At 48.1% G+C, this 19,437-nt stretch overlaps 1 protein-coding gene across 1 annotated transcript in view; it reads right to left on the bottom strand.

Moving 5' to 3' along the window:
• Positions 1-584: 584 nt before the first annotated feature.
• The window catches only part of LDAF1 (lipid droplet assembly factor 1), a 96,915-nt gene continuing 78,062 nt past the window's right edge, over positions 585-19,437 (bottom strand). Inside the window, exon 5 of the mRNA XM_075319159.1 lies at positions 585-1,926. Coding sequence (XP_075175274.1) covers positions 1,827-1,926 — 100 coding nt within the window. The 3' untranslated portion in view covers positions 585-1,826. The remainder of the gene's footprint in view (positions 1,927-19,437) is intronic.

Here is a 19,437-nt window from a genome sequence, read left to right as displayed (position 1 = left end):
CAGGACCGTAGGTATCCATGGACGAGCACGATCAACTAACTGACTATATGCATGGTCATAACCATGGATACCCAAGGTCCTGCAATGCCCTGAACATGAGATAAGCGACACAGTGAACCTTTCTAACTGGAGATATTTGCTAGTATTGTTATTATTACACCTACTACATATTGGGATGGGATCTTGGAGATGGGAATAACCCTTTAGAGGATGTCCACCTAAAATATCAATATAGATATGGGGGCTAAGCCTAAAGAATTTAGATAGAGGGGGTCAAAATAGTAAAAATCTGGTGGTCTAGAAGAGATAAAAAGGGTTAATGGTGGCATCCATTGTGGTTTAGGACAGAAGATCTATTTATGATTACATGCCTACTGATTTAGGGCAATAAAAAGGCTGTTAACAGTTTATTATCAGGTTTCCTGGTGGTCTAGAAAAGTAAAGGAGTTAATATCACCCAAGGCAATGGTTTACAATAGTGAACAGGGTCATATTGTTAGAAAGTGATCAATATTATTGCCCTCTGTGGTAGCACTCAAATACTAAAAACATAATAAAAAGTAATGACAACCAGTGCAGCAATACATAGTATAAAATGTTTATTTTATGACCATCTGAAGCTTATATCAAACAAGCAAAAGGGATGCGATTGCCTGACAGTCACTTAAAGGGGCTTTCTACTCATTTATAACATCTTATATAGGGAAACATCCTTCTAAAAGGTAAAATGAAGCCATATTTGTCACCAGAATCAGCCAGGAACAGAAGTGATGATTTCACGACCACCAGTGACGTGACCTCTGAGATGATGGATTGGCTGCAGCGTTAGTGACTGTCAGTGGGGACCTCATCATTCCAGTTCAGCAGAGCTGCAGCCAGGGGCAGATTATGGTGGTCATTATAACTTCTTTATTACTTTTATAAGGTTTTGCTATGTCAACTTTAAAGGGGTTGTCCACTACTTTTACATTGATGATTTATCCTTAGGATAGGTCATCAATGTCTAATCGGAAGGGGTCCAAACACACCGTCGATCAACTGCTGTTGACCCTGGCGGCGGCAGCCGGAAATACTCAGTTCCAACACTACCCAGTCTTCTGTGGCCAGGTACTGCATGTCCGCCTCCCATTCTAATCAAAAGGAGTAAGATGTGGGGTACCTGGCTACAGCCACTATCAGTAGACGAGGCAGTATCTGAACTGAGCATTTAGGATAGCTCATAGGCGGGGGTGCCGGGCGTTGGACCCAAACCGATCAGACATTGATAACCTTTCTCAAGGATAGACCATCAGTGTAAAAGTAGAGGACAACCCCTTTAATAAGAGACCTGAAAACCCCTTTAAACATAAGTCTACATTATACACAAGACCCAATCATTCTATATAGGAACACCAGGTGTCGTGCTTATTTGTGATGTGTTCTAGTGAGTGGGTTTAGGTTATGTTCATATGTGGTGGGGGGATAAGTAGCAGATTACTTGATTTTAAGAAATGTTATACAGGCGGCAGAGAATATCTGCAGTGTATATTGACCGGAGATGGTCAGTAACCAGCATCGTGCCAATTTATGCTGCGGATTTCACTCCTTGCAATGCAAAGTACGATATGTGCGGCTTAACTACAACATTTAAATTGCACAGTGCAAACGACACACGTGCAAGTACCCTAAAAATTATATATAATATAAAGTAAATGGGAGGAGTTAAATGTAACACAAAATCCAACCAAAACAGTTATGTGAACATGTAAACATAGAACTGTAACAGTCAGTAAGAGTAGAGACACCGCGGAAGAGAAATGGCCACGAATGTAGTCGCAACGCATCTTCTAGTCAATGTGACTGTCGTCCTTTGAAATTTTTCTGCCAATTTGTGCGTCTCCAGCCTGAGAGCCAGGATAGATCTGGTTTGGTGTCCTGGATAACAGTCTAAATAAGAGGACAAAAAATAAACAAATATTAATATAAAAGGCAAATCTAGTTCAGCTCCTCAAAGTGGGAATGGGATGTATAGGACTAGGGACTAAAAGTTAGGGGTTGGGTTACTCTATAGAAACAGCACCTCTGATCGTTAGGTTGCACTTGTGTTATTTAACCTCATCGCACATTAACCCCTTCATCCCCCCCCCCAGCGATTTTCCGTTTTTATCTCTCCCTCTTCCAAGACCCATAACATTTTTATTTTTCCGTCAACCTTGCCATATGAAGGCTTGTTTTTTTGCAGGGCAAGTTGTACTTTTGAATGAAACCATAAGTTTTACCATATAGTGTGCTGAGAAGAAAGTGCGGTGAAACTCAAAAGAAAGTGCAATCGCATTTTATTTTGTTTTTACCACGTTCACTGTATGGTAAAACGGATGTGTCCGTATGATGTCCAACATCGGTACGAGTTTGCAGATACCAAATATGTATACTTTTAACTAAGGGATTAAAAAAAAAATTCAGAAGTTTGTCCAAAAAAAGAATTGGGTTTCATCTCCCTTTTCCGAGACTCGTAGCGTTCTTATTTTTTGGTATCTGGCGCTTCGTGATGGCTTCGTTTTTGAGTTTTGAGCTTTCGTTTATAATTATACCATTTTTGTGGAGATGAGATGTTTTGATCGCCTGTTATTGCATTTTAATGCTATGTTGCGGAGAAAAAAAACCCCACGTAATTTTGGAGTTTTAAATTCTTTTCTTGCTACGCCATGTACCGATCAGATTAATAGATTTTATGTTTGATAGATTGGTATTGCACCATTCAGAAATGCCCAAACATGTAAGGGGTTTTTTTTTTTTATTATGGCCTCATCCTAAAATGGGGCAAAAGGGGGGTGATTTGAAATTATAGATTTTTTTTACTTTATTATATTTGCCTTTTTTTTTTTAAACGTTATACATACACATTATATACTAATATACATAGTATAATATTATACATACATACAATATACACACAAACTAAAATATTATATATATATATATATATATATATATATATATATATATATATATATATATATATATATATATATATATATATATATATATATATCTCTATATCTATCTATATTACACACACACACACACACACACACACACACACCGATTTTACTAGTCCCCCTAGGCATTTTATGACTGTTAGTCTCTTCTGATCAGGAGAAATGCAGCCCTCCTGTGTGTGCCGGCGCTCTACTGGCATCAGAGGAAACAGGTCTTGGCAGTGACAGGACTCATCATCTGACTCGACGCGGTCATGGCAACCCATTGGAACCCCATGATTGCGCCACAGGGCCACCAATGGCGGCGGCAAACAGCACAAACCCTCCTGGAGAGCGTTAGATCGTGCTGTCAGATTTTGAGAGCACAACCTAACGGATTAACAGGCATGGGTGGATCTCAGATCCACTTGCGATTGTTAGCTGCACATGTCTGCTTATCAGCTATGGTTCCCCTGCATTGCAGGGAAGTACAGAATGGTGGACAGTATTGGCCCCTCGTTCTTATTTTTGGTGAGGTCCTAGAGGTTTCACCAATATACTCATAACCTAAAGAAAAAAATTATACATGTAAATAAAATAAATAAAAATAAAAAACAACTGTAATACAAGCAGATCATCTGTTTGAGCCACACTTAACCAGTGTGTAGAGCAGCTCCATTTAGTGTTTCTTACTTTGGAAGACCTAACATTATCTTAGGCCTCTTTCAGACTTCCGTGTTTCAGGTACGTGTGACATCAGTTTTTAACACGGATGCCACACGTACTCATGTTATTCTGTGGTGTTACTCACACATCCGTGTTTTCACATGGACTGTGTGACCCCCTCGTGGCCCCGCACGCACACACGGAGACATGTCCGTTTTTTCTCCGGCATCACACGGATCGCACACGGATGTGATCTGTGTGACATCAGTGTGACATGTACTGGAAAAAACACGGGTCTTTGAAATAAAAGATCTATATTCACCTGTATCCAGTGGTGTTTTCTTCGCCTCTGCTGTCTCCTGCGTCTGACCCCCACTCATTATATTCATTGATTATTCACTGCACTGAGGACCTGGAAGCCGGAGCATCACAGGTAACAGGTGAGTATTCAGCAAGAAGTCTGTATGCAGTGACGTCCAAGAGATCATTGGAGTTCCCTTGAGCATCTCTGTGCTCGGGTACATTAGTGCTCAGCCCAGTGAGAGCCGTTTACAGTGGCTGGCTGACTGGCTCTCACTGGGGGTAAAAATATTTTTGGAAGCGGTGTGTACAGGGGTGGACATATCATTGGTGCAACCTATGTGTGTTTACAGGGGCAAAAGAGGTCAGGGGGTCCATTTCTATCTCCAAAACAGATGTAATGTTGAATTTTTATGAGCTCTTGGCCTGCAAAGGGCCCATACACTGTTCTTGCTGCACTCTTCTGTCTGTGCCCACCAGTGGGTGTGTATAACCCCAAAAAAAACCCCAAAAAAAACAAAAAAACACTTTCCCTGCCCCAGAAATGCTCTTTTTAGGGCTGGCTGTATGTGAACGGAGAGCCGAACTGCCCAATCATTGACTCCCATTATACTCATTACTTGAGTCGAGCCAGTTAGTTCAGGTCACCATTGGCTTATATGGGGTTTGGGAACAAGTTCAGGACCCAAAATGAACTTTTAACTAAAGTCCAGCCGAACCGAAACATTCATGGGTCCCCTCATCTCTACTCAAGGAGGAACATGAGAAAACTCTTGTAAGAACTCATTGACTTCATTGAGCACTATGCAATACTTCAGTATTTCCTGCGGGAGAGCTGCAGGAAAATCGAACCCTTGTGGCTGAATTCCCCTACTGATTACTAACGACTTCCTTGGAGTCCCAGCACCAAAATACTTACACTATTAGTTGCTTGGGGTCAATAGGACCCCATTTTTCAGATTTGAAAAATAAAACCTATATTAAAAGAAATATTTTCCTTTATTTAGGAAGGTAATCTAAACTTTTTAGTAATCAGCAAACATTAAAAAAAGTCTACTTTTGCACTATGAAAACAGAAGTAATTGTGACGCCCCTGGACTATTCAGGTCGTCACAGGGTACTGCACAAACTGTCCTACACGTGCAGTAATCAACCCCCCATGGTTCTGGGTCTCCATCGTGCAGTACTGCCTCCATCAACATTCACAAATCCTAGATACACTTTGCACCACACCTGTCAGGCACACCAGTGGGCTGTTTAAGCAGGAATAGGGCCGCCCACCTAGGGGTCAGACAGGGAGGTACCAAGTCAGTTCAGTGGTAGCCCTCAAGCTGTGAGGAGCTCTGAGGAAGCTGGGAGTTGGAGCTCCCAGGGGAGAGGAAAACTAGGTCGCAGACGGTGGTCTGGACCTAGAGGAGTCGGAACCCCGATTGCAGGGGATTGAGGCTAGGTGCCTGGGACCCATCAAGGAGGACGGTCAGCAGCCTAGTCCTATCCCCGGTCCGGGACCGAAGGCATGATGGGGTACACAGACCCTAGGTCGGGGAGAACCTTCAGGCAACCCGGTAAGTAACCTGCGGAGGACAGGGCCTTTATGGACTGTTCCCACCAGCTCAGAGATCGGGGGCACTAGCGCAACGAGGGGGATAGGGCTTTCCTAACAAGCAGCCCACTGAAATCCCAAGCGTGAGCTCCTGAGAGCAGGCTCCTTCACTTAGCCACAGTGGGGAGCGGGGCCCAGACAGCTCCAAGCTACCGGGCCAAAACGGACAATCTAAAACTTAGTGCCAGGAGGCAGGTTATGGACCACCGGCAGTACTGTAGGGGACGGGACCCGGACGAGCTCCCCTCGAAAGGCAATGGCGTTCAGAGACTTGGTTTACCTTGTTGTCAGCATCTGCTTCATTGCTGAGTGAGTACCCGACTGACCCCTGCACTGTGTCCCCGCATCTCACCCACCAGAATCCCGGGGCCTACCCCTACCCGTGGAGGAAAACGTCACCTAGCTGCCCCACTCCATCACCCCGGGTACTCCCAACTGCAGCGGCGGTACTCCCAATTATCGTACACCACGGGTAGCGTCATGAACTATACCAAATCCCCTGAAAATACTCCCTTTCCATTTGAGTGTGGCCCCTAAGCCCATGGGTCCGGAAACCCTCGAGCCGCGAACGATCACCACCCCCGGATCCAAGCAGTTCGATCCGCTACAGGGACGGCACATTATTAATATTAACAAGTAATTATAGCTAGGAAACTACCAAAATGGACGGCTACGGTTTGAGGAACTATGACAAAAACAAACTTGCTTTGGGGGCAATGGACCTCATGCAGCTAATTAACGGTTAGAAGACACTTCAAATTTGAATTTAAAAGATTTAAAAAAAGAAAAACAAATAAAGAGGATTGTGCCAAGTAGACAATTCCTTTAAGGTTTATATAAATCATATAAAAAATGCATAAATGCCACCAGCGAGAAATTAATATTATTAGTCAATAATTGACATTTATTGAAGTCTATTTTTACTTTAGAACTTCTCAGTTTATTCGGCTTATAATATGAGCCTTGAATGTCAGTAATAAGCACTTTAGAGAACAGATATGGCCGGCTTCATACTGTGATGCCTACAACAAGCGAGATTGTTCGGGCAAAGCTAATATTTCCACCGAATGTGACAAAGGTCTCCTGCCGGGGGAAAGTAAATAGAGTTTAGAGGATTTATTCTGCAAGACATTTTTTCTTCCCTAGAATACAGGCCTACCTGCTATACGAACATGGTACGCTACCAAGCGGAAGTTCACAGCTCCCCTCTGTGCTATAAAGCGTCGTGCTGTGAGTACCTTTGACAAACTAATATCATATTAATGCCAAATCACCTCATGCTACAAATGAAACTCTAAGCCATGGCATTTTGCCTGGATACAGTATATAGGTAGGTGGCTGCACTTTTAATACATCTAATGTATACACAAAAGGGATTAGAGGGAAATGACGAAGATTATAGAGGAATATCATGGGGATACTGCAAAATGAACATGAAACCTTCAGGCATTTGCCCCATGTTTTCCCCCAAATAGAGCTCAGCATAAGGCCCCATTCACACATCCATTTGACCCATATGCGCAGTTTCTTTTTTTGGACAGAATATATTACTCATTCCCGTCTATTGGTCTTTTAAATGCTCAAGTTTTGTGCGGTTCACAAGAAAGAAAAATCCCTCTGTCTGTTTTTCTGTCTCCCTCTCTCTCAATCTCGGTCCGTCTCCCTCTCTCTCTCAATCTCGGTCCGTCTCCGTCTCTCTCTCAATCTCGGTCCGTCTCCCTCTCTCTCAATCTCGGTCCGTCTCCCTCTCTCTCAATCTCTGTCCGTCTCTCTCTCTCTCAATCTCGGTCCGTCTCCCTCTCTCTCAATCTCTGTCCGTCTCCCTCTCTCTCAATCTCTGTCCGTCTCTCTCTCTCTCAATCTCTGTCCGTCTCTCTCTCTCAATCTCGGTCCGTCTCTCTCTCTCAATCTCTGTCCGTCTCTCTCTCTCAATCTCTGTCCGTCTCTCTCTCTCTCAATCTCTGTCCGTCTCTCTCTCTCTCAATCTCTGTCCGTCTCTCTCTCTCAATCTCTGTCCGTCTCTCTCTCTCAATCTCTGTCCGTCTCTCTCTCTCAATCTCTGTCCGTCTCTCTCTCTCAATCTCTGTCCGTCTCTCTCTCTCAATCTCTGTCCGTCTCTCTCTCTCAATCTCGGTCCGTCTCTCTCTCTCAATCTCGGTCCGTCTCTCTCTCTCAATCTCGGTCCGTCTCTCTCTCTCAATCTCTGTCCGTCTCTCTCTCTCTCTCTCAATCTCTGTCCGTCTCTCTCTCTCAATCTCGGTCCGTCTCCCTCTCTCTCAATCTCGGTCCGTCTCCCTCTCTCTCAATCTCGGTCCGTCTCCCTCTCTCTCAATCTCTGTCCGTCTCCCTCTCTCTCAATCTCTGTCCGTCTCCCTCTCTCTCAATCTCTGTCCGTCTCCCTCTCTCTCAATCTCTGTCCGTCTCTCTCTCTCAATCTCTGTCCGTCTCTCTCTCTCAATCTCTGTCCGTCTCTCTCTCTCAATCTCTGTCCGTCTCTCTCTCTCAATCTCTGTCCGTCTCTCTCTCTCAATCTCTGTCCGTCTCTCTCTCTCAATCTCTGTCCGTCTCTCTCTCTCAATCTCTGTCCGTCTCTCTCTCTCAATCTCTGTCCGTCTCTCTCTCTCAATCTCTGTCCGTCTCTCTCTCTCAATCTCTGTCCGTCTCTCTCTCTCAATCTCTGTCCGTCTCTCTCTCTCAATCTCTGTCCGTCTCTCTCTCTCAATCTCTGTCCGTCTCTCTCTCTCAATCTCTGTCCGTCTCTCTCTCTCAATCTCTGTCCGTCTCTCTCTCTCAATCTCTGTCCGTCTCTCTCTCTCAATCTCTGTCCGTCTCTCTCTCTCAATCTCTGTCCGTCTCTCTCTCTCAATCTCTGTCCGTCTCTCTCTCTCAATCTCTGTCCGTCTCTCTCTCTCAATCTCTGTCCGTCTCTCTCTCTCAATCTCTGTCCGTCTCTCTCTCTCAATCTCTGTCCGTCTCTCTCTCTCAATCTCTGTCCGTCTCTCTCTCTCAATCTCTGTCCGTCTCTCTCTCTCAATCTCTGTCCGTCTCTCTCTCTCAATCTCTGTCCGTCTCTCTCTCTCAATCTCTGTCCGTCTCTCTCTCTCAATCTCTGTCCGTCTCTCTCTCTCAATCTCTGTCCGTCTCTCTCTCTCAATCTCTGTCCGTCTCTCTCTCTCAATCTCTGTCCGTCTCTCTCTCTCAATCTCTGTCCGTCTCTCTCTCAATCTCTGTCCGTCTCTCTCTCAATCTCTGTCCGTCTCTCTCTCAATCTCTGTCCGTCTCTCTCTCAATCTCTGTCCGTCTCTCTCTCTCTCAATCTCTGTCCGTCTCTCTCTCTCTCAATCTCTGTCCGTCTCTCTCTCTCAATCTCTGTCCGTCTCTCTCTCTCAATCTCTGTCCGTCTCTCTCTCTCAATCTCTGTCCGTCTCTCTCTCTCAATCTCTGTCCGTCTCTCTCTCAATCTCTGTCCGTCTCTCTCTCAATCTCTGTCCGTCTCTCTCTCAATCTCTGTCCGTCTCTCTCTCTCAATCTCTGTCCGTCTCTCTCTCTCAATCTCGGTCCGTCTCCCTCTCTCTCAATCTCGGTCCGTCTCCCTCTCTCTCAATCTCGGTCCGTCTCCCTCTCTCTCAATCTCTGTCCGTCTCCCTCTCTCTCAATCTCTGTCCGTCTCCCTCTCTCTCAATCTCTGTCCGTCTCTCTCTCTCAATCTCTGTCCGTCTCTCTCTCTCAATCTCTGTCCGTCTCTCTCTCTCAATCTCTGTCCGTCTCTCTCTCTCAATCTCTGTCCGTCTCTCTCTCTCAATCTCTGTCCGTCTCTCTCTCTCAATCTCTGTCCGTCTCTCTCTCTCAATCTCTGTCCGTCTCTCTCTCTCAATCTCTGTCCGTCTCTCTCTCTCAATCTCTGTCCGTCTCTCTCTCTCAATCTCTGTCCGTCTCTCTCTCTCAATCTCTGTCCGTCTCTCTCTCTCAATCTCTGTCCGTCTCTCTCTCTCAATCTCTGTCCGTCTCTCTCTCTCAATCTCTGTCCGTCTCTCTCTCTCAATCTCTGTCCGTCTCTCTCTCTCAATCTCTGTCCGTCTCTCTCTCTCAATCTCTGTCCGTCTCTCTCTCTCAATCTCTGTCCGTCTCTCTCTCTCAATCTCTGTCCGTCTCTCTCTCTCAATCTCTGTCCGTCTCTCTCTCTCAATCTCTGTCCGTCTCTCTCTCTCAATCTCTGTCCGTCTCTCTCTCTCAATCTCTGTCCGTCTCTCTCTCTCAATCTCTGTCCGTCTCTCTCTCTCAATCTCTGTCCGTCTCTCTCTCTCAATCTCTGTCCGTCTCTCTCTCTCAATCTCTGTCCGTCTCTCTCTCTCAATCTCTGTCCGTCTCTCTCTCTCAATCTCTGTCCGTCTCTCTCTCTCAATCTCTGTCCGTCTCTCTCTCAATCTCTGTCCGTCTCTCTCTCAATCTCTGTCCGTCTCTCTCTCAATCTCTGTCCGTCTCTCTCTCAATCTCTGTCCGTCTCTCTCTCAATCTCTGTCCGTCTCTCTCTCTCTCTCTCAATCTCTGTCCGTCTCTCTCTCTCTCAATCTCTGTCCGTCTCTCTCTCTCAATCTCTGTCCGTCTCTCTCTCTCAATCTCTGTCCGTCTCTCTCTCTCAATCTCTGTCCGTCTCTCTCTCTCAATCTCTGTCCGTCTCTCTCTCAATCTCTGTCCGTCTCTCTCTCAATCTCTGTCCGTCTCTCTCTCTCAATCTCTGTCCGTCTCTCTCTCAATATCTGTTCGTCTCTCTCTCAATCTCTGTCCGTCTCTCTCTCTCTCAATCTCTGTCCGTCTCTCTCTCTCTCAATCTCTGTCCGTCTCTCTCTCAATCTCTGTCCGTCTCTCTCTCTCAATCTCTGTCCGTCTCTCTCTCTCAATCTCTGTCCGTCTCTCTCTCTCAATCTCTGTCCGTCTCTCTCTCTCAATCTCTGTCCGTCTCTCTCTCTCAATCTCTGTCCGTCTCTCTCTCTCTCAATCTCTGTCCGTCTCTCTCTCTCAATCTCTGTCCGTCTCTCTCTCTCAATCTCTGTCCGTCTCTCTCTCTCAATCTCTGTCCGTCTCTCTCTCTCAATCTCTGTCCGTCTCTCTCTCTCAATCTCTGTCCGTCTCTCTCTCTCAATCTCTGTCCGTCTCTCTCTCAATCTCTGTCCGTCTCTCTCTCAATCTCTGTCCGTCTCTCTCTCAATCTCTGTCCGTCTCTCTCTCAATCTCTGTCCGTCTCTCTCTCAATCTCTGTCCGTCTCTCTCTCTCTCAATCTCTGTCCGTCTCTCTCTCTCTCAATCTCTGTCCGTCTCTCTCTCTCAATCTCTGTCCGTCTCTCTCTCTCAATCTCTGTCCGTCTCTCTCTCTCAATCTCTGTCCGTCTCTCTCTCTCAATCTCTGTCCGTCTCTCTCTCAATCTCTGTCCGTCTCTCTCTCTCAATCTCTGTCCGTCTCTCTCTCTCAATCTCTGTCCGTCTCTCTCTCAATATCTGTTCGTCTCTCTCTCAATCTCTGTCCGTCTCTCTCTCTCTCAATCTCTGTCCGTCTCTCTCTCTCTCAATCTCTGTCCGTCTCTCTCTCAATCTCTGTCCGTCTCTCTCTCAATCTCTGTCCGTCTCTCTCTCTCTCAATCTCTGTCCGTCTCTCTCTCTCTCAATCTCTGTCCGTCTCTCTCTCTCTCAATCTCTGTCCGTCTCTCTCTCTCTCAATCTCTGTCCGTCTCTCTCTCTCTCAATCTCTGTCCGTCTCTCTCTCTCTCAATCTCTGTCCGTCTCTCTCTCTCTCAATCTCTGTCCGTCTCTCTCTCTCTCAATCTCTGTCCGTCTCTCTCTCTCTCAATCTCTGTCCGTCTCTCTCTCTCTCAATCTCTGTCCGTCTCTCTCTCTCTCAATCTCTGTCCGTCTCTCTCTCTCTCAATCTCTGTCCGTCTCTCTCTCTCTCTCAATCTCTGTCCGTCTCTCTCTCTCAATCTCTGTCCGTCTCTCTCTCTCAATCTCTGTCCGTCTCTCTCTCTCAATCTCTGTCCGTCTCTCTCTCTCAATCTCTGTCCGTCTCTCTCTCTCAATCTCTGTCCGTCTCTCTCTCTCAATCTCTGTCCGTCTCTCTCTCTCAATCTCTGTCCGTCTCTCTCTCTCTCAATCTCTGTCCGTCTCTCTCTCTCTCAATCTCTGTCCGTCTCTCTCTCTCTCAATCTCTGTCCGTCTCTCTCTCTCTCAATCTCTGTCCGTCTCTCTCTCTCAATCTCTGTCCGTCTCTCTCTCTCAATCTCTGTCCGTCTCTCTCTCTCAATCTCTGTCCGTCTCTCTCTCTCAATCTCTGTCCGTCTCTCTCTCTCAATCTCTGTCCGTCTCTCTCTCTCAATCTCTGTCCGTCTCTCTCTCTCAATCTCTGTCCGTCTCTCTCTCTCAATCTCTGTCCGTCTCTCTCTCTCAATCTCTGTCCGTCTCTCTCTCTCAATCTCTGTCCGTCTCTCTCTCTCAATCTCTGTCCGTCTCTCTCTCTCAATCTCTGTCCGTCTCTCTCTCTCAATCTCTGTCCGTCTCTCTCTCTCAATCTCTGTCCGTCTCTCTCTCTCAATCTCTGTCCGTCTCTCTCTCTCAATCTCTGTCCGTCTCTCTCTCTCAATCTCTGTCCGTCTCTCTCTCTCAATCTCTGTCCGTCTCTCTCTCTCAATCTCTGTCCGTCTCTCTCTCTCAATCTCTGTCCGTCTCTCTCTCAATCTCTGTCCGTCTCTCTCTCAATCTCTGTCCGTCTCTCTCTCAATCTCTGTCCGTCTCTCTCTCAATCTCTGTCCGTCTCTCTCTCAATCTCTGTCCGTCTCTCTCTCTCTCAATCTCTGTCCGTCTCTCTCTCTCTCAATCTCTGTCCGTCTCTCTCTCTCAATCTCTGTCCGTCTCTCTCTCTCAATCTCTGTCCGTCTCTCTCTCTCAATCTCTGTCCGTCTCTCTCTCTCAATCTCTGTCCGTCTCTCTCTCAATCTCTGTCCGTCTCTCTCTCAATCTCTGTCCGTCTCTCTCTCTCAATCTCTGTCCGTCTCTCTCTCAATATCTGTTCGTCTCTCTCTCAATCTCTGTCCGTCTCTCTCTCAATCTCTGTCCGTCTCTCTCTCTCTCAATCTCTGTCCGTCTGTCTCTCTCTCAATCTCTGTCCGTCTCTCTCTCAATCTCTGTCCGTCTCTCTCTCTCTCAATCTCTGTCCGTCTCTCTCTCTCTCAATCTCTGTCCGTCTCTCTCTCTCTCAATCTCTGTCCGTCTCTCTCTCTCTCAATCTCTGTCCGTCTCTCTCTCTCAATCTCTGTCCGTCTCTCTCTCTCTCAATCTCTGTCCGTCTCTCTCTCTCTCAATCTCTGTCCGTCTCTCTCTCTCTCAATCTCTGTCCGTCTCTCTCTCTCTCAATCTCTGTCCGTCTCTCTCTCTCTCAATCTCTGTCCGTCTCTCTCTCTCTCAATCTCTGTCCGTCTCTCTCTCTCTCAATCTCTGTCCGTCTCTCTCTCTCTCAATCTCTGTCCGTCTCTCTCTCTCAATCTCTGTCCGTCTCTCTCTCTCTCAATCTCTGTCCGTCTCTCTCTCTCTCAATCTCTGTCCGTCTCTCTCTCTCTCTCAATCTCTGTCCGTCTCTCTCTGTCCGTCTCTCTCTCGGTCTCTCTCTCTGTCCGTCTCTCTCTCTCTCTCTCTCTCTCTCTCTCTCAATCTCTGTCCGTCTCTCTCAATCTCTCTCTCTCTTAATCTCTGTCAGTCTGTTTCTCTACTGAAATCAGATTACCTCACACATATGTGATGCCCCTGAATTAGTCAGGGTGTCACAGGGTACTGCACTCCTTTCTCTTTTGGTGCAGAGCTCAACCCCCCATGGTTCTGGGATCCTAACCTTTGGTATTGCTCCATCAGCACTCAAATCCTAGCCACACCTCACACCACACCCTGTCAGGCACACCAGTGGTTGGTCTAGCTGAAATAGGACCACCCGCCTGAGGGTCAGGCAGACTGGTGTGACGAGCTGAGTCCGAACAGTGGTAGCCCTCAGAGTGAGGAATTGGAGCTCCCTGGGAGACGTTGGCTAGGTCGCAGACAGTGGTCTGGGACCGGAGGAGTCGGAAACCCGGTCGCAGGGTATTAGAGAGGGGTGCCAGACTTACTGTGGGAGAACGGTCGACACCGGAAAATCTAGTAACCGAATCGGTACCGAGCACGGTGGGGTACTGGACCCTAGATCAGGGAGTAACTTCACGCAACCTGATAATTAACCTGTGGAGGAAACGCTTTATGAACTTTCCCCATGAGCTCAGAGATCGAAAGCATCAACACAATGAGGGGGATAGGGCTTTCCAGCTTATGTGGCCCACTGAGATCCCAAGTGTCAGCCATCGAGAGCACAGTGCCTCTAACTAACCGTAGGGAATGGGACCCCGAAAGCTTCAGGCTGTGGGGTCACTCAGAACACTCTAAATTAGTGCATGGAGGCAGGTCCAGAACCAACAACAATACCCACGGGGATGGATTTCCGGACGAGCTCCCCCTAAAGCGGCAGCGGCACCCAGAGACTTGTTTACTTCTGTGTCAGAGTCTGCTTAATGGTCGCACCAACATCCATACAGCCTGAGTGAGTACATTGCTCTCCCCCTGAAAATCCCTGCCTGGCCTGCACCACGCTCCCCTACACCTCCGCAATTCAGAGTCCCGGGGCCTCCCCTACCCATGGAGGGAACGTCATCTGGCTGCCCCACTCCATCTCCCCCGGGTACTCCCATCAGCAGCGGCAGTACTCCCTTTACCGCAAACCACGGATGGCGTCACGAACATTTACCCCCCTGTAAATAGCCCCCCTTTCACTTTTGGGTGACCCCAAGCCCCCGGGTCCGGAGACCCTCGAGCCAGAGCAACCCCGGATCCGAGCAGTCCGACTGCTGCAGGGGCAGTACACCTCGAAAACTTTGGCATCACGAACAGGATTTGGACTGGAGCCACTAACCTGGGTGATGTGCACCTTGAAAAACACAAGCTGCGGTGTCAAAATTCAGTTCCCGCCATTTTTGGCGCCTAAACGCCATCTTCCCGACCAAAAGAGTGCGAAGATGAAACTTCGCCCCTCAGCTAGAGAGCGCAGGCGGAAGCTGGAGAGCTGGCTGCCAAAAACCAAGGGGGCGTGATGGGATGTAGCAGCGGAAGTGGAGCAGGGACGCCAGGACTCTGCTCATAAAGTTCCTGGACATCGAAGCAACAAGATGTCGGAGCAACGCGACTGGTCGACAGAAGATGCTGCTCCTGGGACGGCTGCTTTGATAGAGGTGAGGAGCGCGGCAGCGGCGGTGAGGGCCCGCGAGAGGGAAGCTCTGCGTGAAACTCTAGAAATCACAGCATGCTGCGATTTTTCCCTCAGTCCAATCTGAGCTGATGAAAAATAAGCAGATCAGCCTCATTGATTAACATTGGTCCGAGTGCAATGCGAGATTCTCACATTGCACTCGTGCGAGTCAATCGCAAGTGTGACGCCGTCCTTAGACTGCACTCGTTCACCCATAGGCGTGAATGGCTGAGTATCTGTGACGCCCTGGACTCCAGGAGTCACAGATCATCATCACACACACACACACACCCCTCCCCTGGTAGGGAACATCCGTCAAACAAAAACCCTTGTTGCCCCCTCCAGGGTCTGATGTCCACACCAGGTGGGGCGGAGCCAGGCGGTTGGCCCCACCCACTGAAGAGTTCACAGGCCTGGAGGCGGGAAAAGTAGAGAGTTGAGTTGCGTTGAGTTCCGGAGAGGCAGGTTGGAGGAGGGACCCGCAGCGGAGCAGGCTGGGGTCCGGTCACCACCAGGACCGGTGACCATCCTCCGGGGTCAGGGGTTACCCTGGACGTGGGGCCCCCTGAATGAGAGTCGGGTGCGAGACACCGTACCCGTTCCAGCTTGGGCAACCTGAACCAGGTTCTATTTTCCGGACTGGGGAAAAGGGGTGCTGCCCACTTCTTAGGGGCAGCATCAAGGTTTAGGTTGTTTGGGTGGGGAAGCGGAAGAAATGGGACCCGTCCGTTATTATTAAAAATGTTTTATTGTTCATGTTTGAAACGTTTAAGTGACATGCCTCCCGTAAGGGAAGATTTGAAATGCATACCGTTTTGTTTTTATATTTTTCAGAAAAATAAAACCGGTGGTGGACGGGCAGCCCGCGGACGGTCTGCATTTTATCAAGGGGGAGTGTGACGCTCTGGACCCCAGGGGTCACATAATATCACACACACCCCTCCCCTGGTAGGGAACATCCGTCAAACAAAAACCCTTGTTGCCCCCTCCAGGGTCTGATGTCCACACCAGGTGGGGCGGAGCCAGGCGGTTGGCCCACCCACCGAGGAGTTCACAGGCCTGGAGGCGGGAAAAGTAGAGAGTTGAGTTGCAGTTGAGTTTTGGAGTGGAGTTGGAGTTGAGGAGTGAAGTAGTGACTGTGTGTGTCTGGGTCGGAGCCCAGGCACCATCAGCAAGGTCGGCAGACGGTGGTGGCCGTCCGCAGGAGTTAGTGGACGTCTGCGGAACCGCAGGACCGGGGTCGGGCGGTGGCCCGCCGGTACCGAACCGAGGAGCGGACTGAAGCTAAACACCAAGGCAGGGTTCTCAAACCCCCGACTAGGCTCGGAAGCCACCGTAAAGGTCAAATTCTCTGATTGCGGTCTGGACCTCAGGGGTTCATTCCCACCCAAGTCCCGTCAGAAAGCAACAGCCCAACCCGTCCGGATAAGAGCCACCGCCAACGGCCAGAGATCCAAGGGCTAGCGCCTGCAGGCAAAACGGGCTCTCCCGACACGTACAAGCCGGGGAACGGACCACCCGTGGGAATCCATAGGGGTCAAACACTTACACACAGGTGCAGGGAAAGACAGCCGCCATCAACCCGTCCGGGGAGAGTGAAGACGCCGCAGCCGACTGCGGGCCCCGTCCATCCAGCCGTTTGGTTTACCAGAGACTCTGTTATTGACTACCTGAGTGAGTACACCAGTGCCATCCGGCACAGCGCTGAACCGTGTCGCACCTGCACCTAGCCCCTACCCACCAACATCTATCCAACCAAACACCACCCCTCCAACCGGGGCCCCGGGACCGACTGCCCCTACCCACGGAGGGGCCAACACCTCAGCTGCTCCCCGCCATCGCTCCCGGGAACCCCCGTCATCAGCAGCGGTGGTGCCCACCATCACCACAACCCCATGGGTGGCGTCACAACCGATATCCCACCACCAAACCTTCCCTTTTACTCGTGGGCGAGGAGGCGCTGCTCAAGCCCCGGGTCCGGCCCCGTGCTCGAGCTACCGAGGAGCAGCAGCACTGGACCAGAGATTCCCCCAGGCGAGCGGCGTTTCCCAAAAAACCCCTCTCCGCCCGCGACATATCCTTGATTCTTGGAGTCAAAAGCTACGATTTTTTCTTACTTAGACCATGCAGTCAGAGGAAAACAAGCAGATACATGCACAACCTCATTGAATAGCACCGATCCAAGTGCAAGCTGCTTTTTGTCGGTGGTTAACATTTTCACCAAAAATACGGTCGTCTGCATAGTGTTTGTGATCACTGGATGGGACTCCCTTTTGGATAAGGTAAAGAAGCACTGGAGACTGGTGAGTGCCGCATTAAACTTTCTTTCGTAAAGTTCACTCACAACTGCAGTCTAGACCTTTCACTAATAGAAAACATTTGGCCCCTTATAAAATGAAAAATCTACCAAATGAAGCCCCAGGACCTTGTATCAGCAAGAATCCTACAATCCTATCAGAGAAGAATGGGACAACATTCATCTTCCAAAACTCCAGTAATCGGTCTCCTCACTTCCCAGATGATTACAAACTGTGGTAAAAAGGAGGGAATGCTACACTATGGTATACATGGCCTGTCCCAGCTTTTTGAGATGTGTTTCTGCCCTCAATTTCTAAAGGAGTTAAAGGGAAGGTGTCACTTTCACTTTATTTTTGTATAAATAATAGTAATTATGGAATCAAGTATTTTTAATACAATATTAAATTCACTGTTTATTTAGTTTTTACTTAATTCTAGTTTTACTGAAGCACTGGGGGCTGCCATCTTGGATTTGCTGTGTGTAATGACAGTTAAGGTGGTTTTACACGCTACGATATCGCTAAAGCAATCTCGTTGAGGTCACGGAATTTGTGACGCACATCCGGCCGCTTTAGCGATGTCGTTGCGTGTGACACCTATTAGTGATTTTGAATCATTGCAAAAATGTTCAAAATCGCTAAAATCGGTGACATGCCCCCCTCTTCCCAAATATCGTTGCTGCTGCAGTAACGATGTTGTTCCTCGTTTCTGCGGCAGCACACATTGCTATGTGTGACACCGCAGGAACCTCTCCTTACCTGCATCCCGCCAGCAATGAGGAAGGAAGAAGGTGGGCGGGAAGTTCGTCCCGCTCATCTCCGCCCCTCCGCTTTGATTGGGTGGCCGCTTAGTGACGTCGCTGTGACGCTCAACGAACCGCCCCCTTAGAAAGGAGGCGGTTCGCCGGTCACAGCGACATCGCAGAGCAGGTATGTGCGTGTGATGCTGCCGTAGCGATAATGTTCGCTACGGCAGCAATCACCACATATCGGCCGTGCAATGGGGGCGGGTGCTATCATGCTTGACATCGCTAGCATTAACTAGCGATGTCGCAGCGTCTAAAGCGGCCTTTACTCACCTCAAATATGGCAGCCCCTGTGCATGACAGTCAGTTGTCGGGCTGCGACCCTATACAAACACGGACAATGATTCTGCTGGACACTCCCCCTGGGCTGTCCAGATCACAGCAGAGGGAGGAGATCGGCACCATCTTTGTGGAGCTCACAGCGTATGTGGCTTTAACACATTTCCAAATAATTGTATTCTGGTTTTCTTTCCATTCTACACATCACCTTAACTTTGCGACAAAAATTTGACAATTTAAAAAAAAAAAAAAAAAAAAAAAAAAACACCAAAATTTAAAAAGATATATTATTAATAACAGAATAAGTACAATCTCCCTCGTACATTTGGATGCTAAAGACACTAAATATGTTAGAGTAGTTGGGGGTGGATAAAAACACAAACACTTATCTGATGTACTCCATTTTCTGGGTCATGCAATCCCAAATAAATAATATACGCAGCCAGCAACAGACTCTCTCCTATTGCCTTTCCAAGAGGGACTATTTGCACAGACAAGGTGTAGGTGATAATGAAGGGTTATGTATGATACAGATCTGCTGGCTCCAACTGTGGGTAGTAAAGTGAGAGGGAAAAGAATAATGGTGGAAAATGGTAAATGTTATTATAAAGGAATGATCAGGTTTGCCTGTTTAAGGTCTATTCTTGATGCAGGCGGCTCAAAGGAGCTGCCAGGTGTTCGGCTCAGGAAGGGACGAAATTTCTCAGTTGGCCCCTAACCAGGTAACCATGTTTACAATTATAATATCGCACCCTAGAGGCTTGTGCAAATGACCGTATTTTCGGTCCAATTGCGATCCAATAACAAATCTGATCACACTCAGACCAATGTTATCCAATGAGGCAGTTAAGGCCTCCCATACACGTTAGACTAGGATAGCCAAACCTGGAGATATCAACATACTCGACAGCATGATGCAATCCTCACACATCCGTGTGTTACAATCCAAGGCACGGACTGAATTTTTTTTCTTATCGGTCATCCTAGTGGCTTCAGTTTGTTTCTCTCTTTCCCCCCATTTCCCAACCTGCACCAGTAAGCTCCCCTCTAGCCACACTACCTGCACCCCCCCCCCCCATGTCCACCTCTATCCCATTACCCGTAACATATGCCCCCATCTCCTCCAGATTCTCCTTTACCTCCTCCTGCTTCCAGCCGGTAAAACTTTGTGGCTCCTCCCACATTTGTTACATGGGCATGAGATCGCAGGTCTGATACCATGGTA

The sequence above is a fragment of the Anomaloglossus baeobatrachus genome, chromosome 7, assembly GCF_048569485.1.
Source record: "Anomaloglossus baeobatrachus isolate aAnoBae1 chromosome 7, aAnoBae1.hap1, whole genome shotgun sequence".
NCBI classification, from domain to species: domain Eukaryota; kingdom Metazoa; phylum Chordata; class Amphibia; order Anura; family Aromobatidae; genus Anomaloglossus; species Anomaloglossus baeobatrachus.
This window is presented reverse-complemented; position numbering and strand designations above follow the sequence as displayed.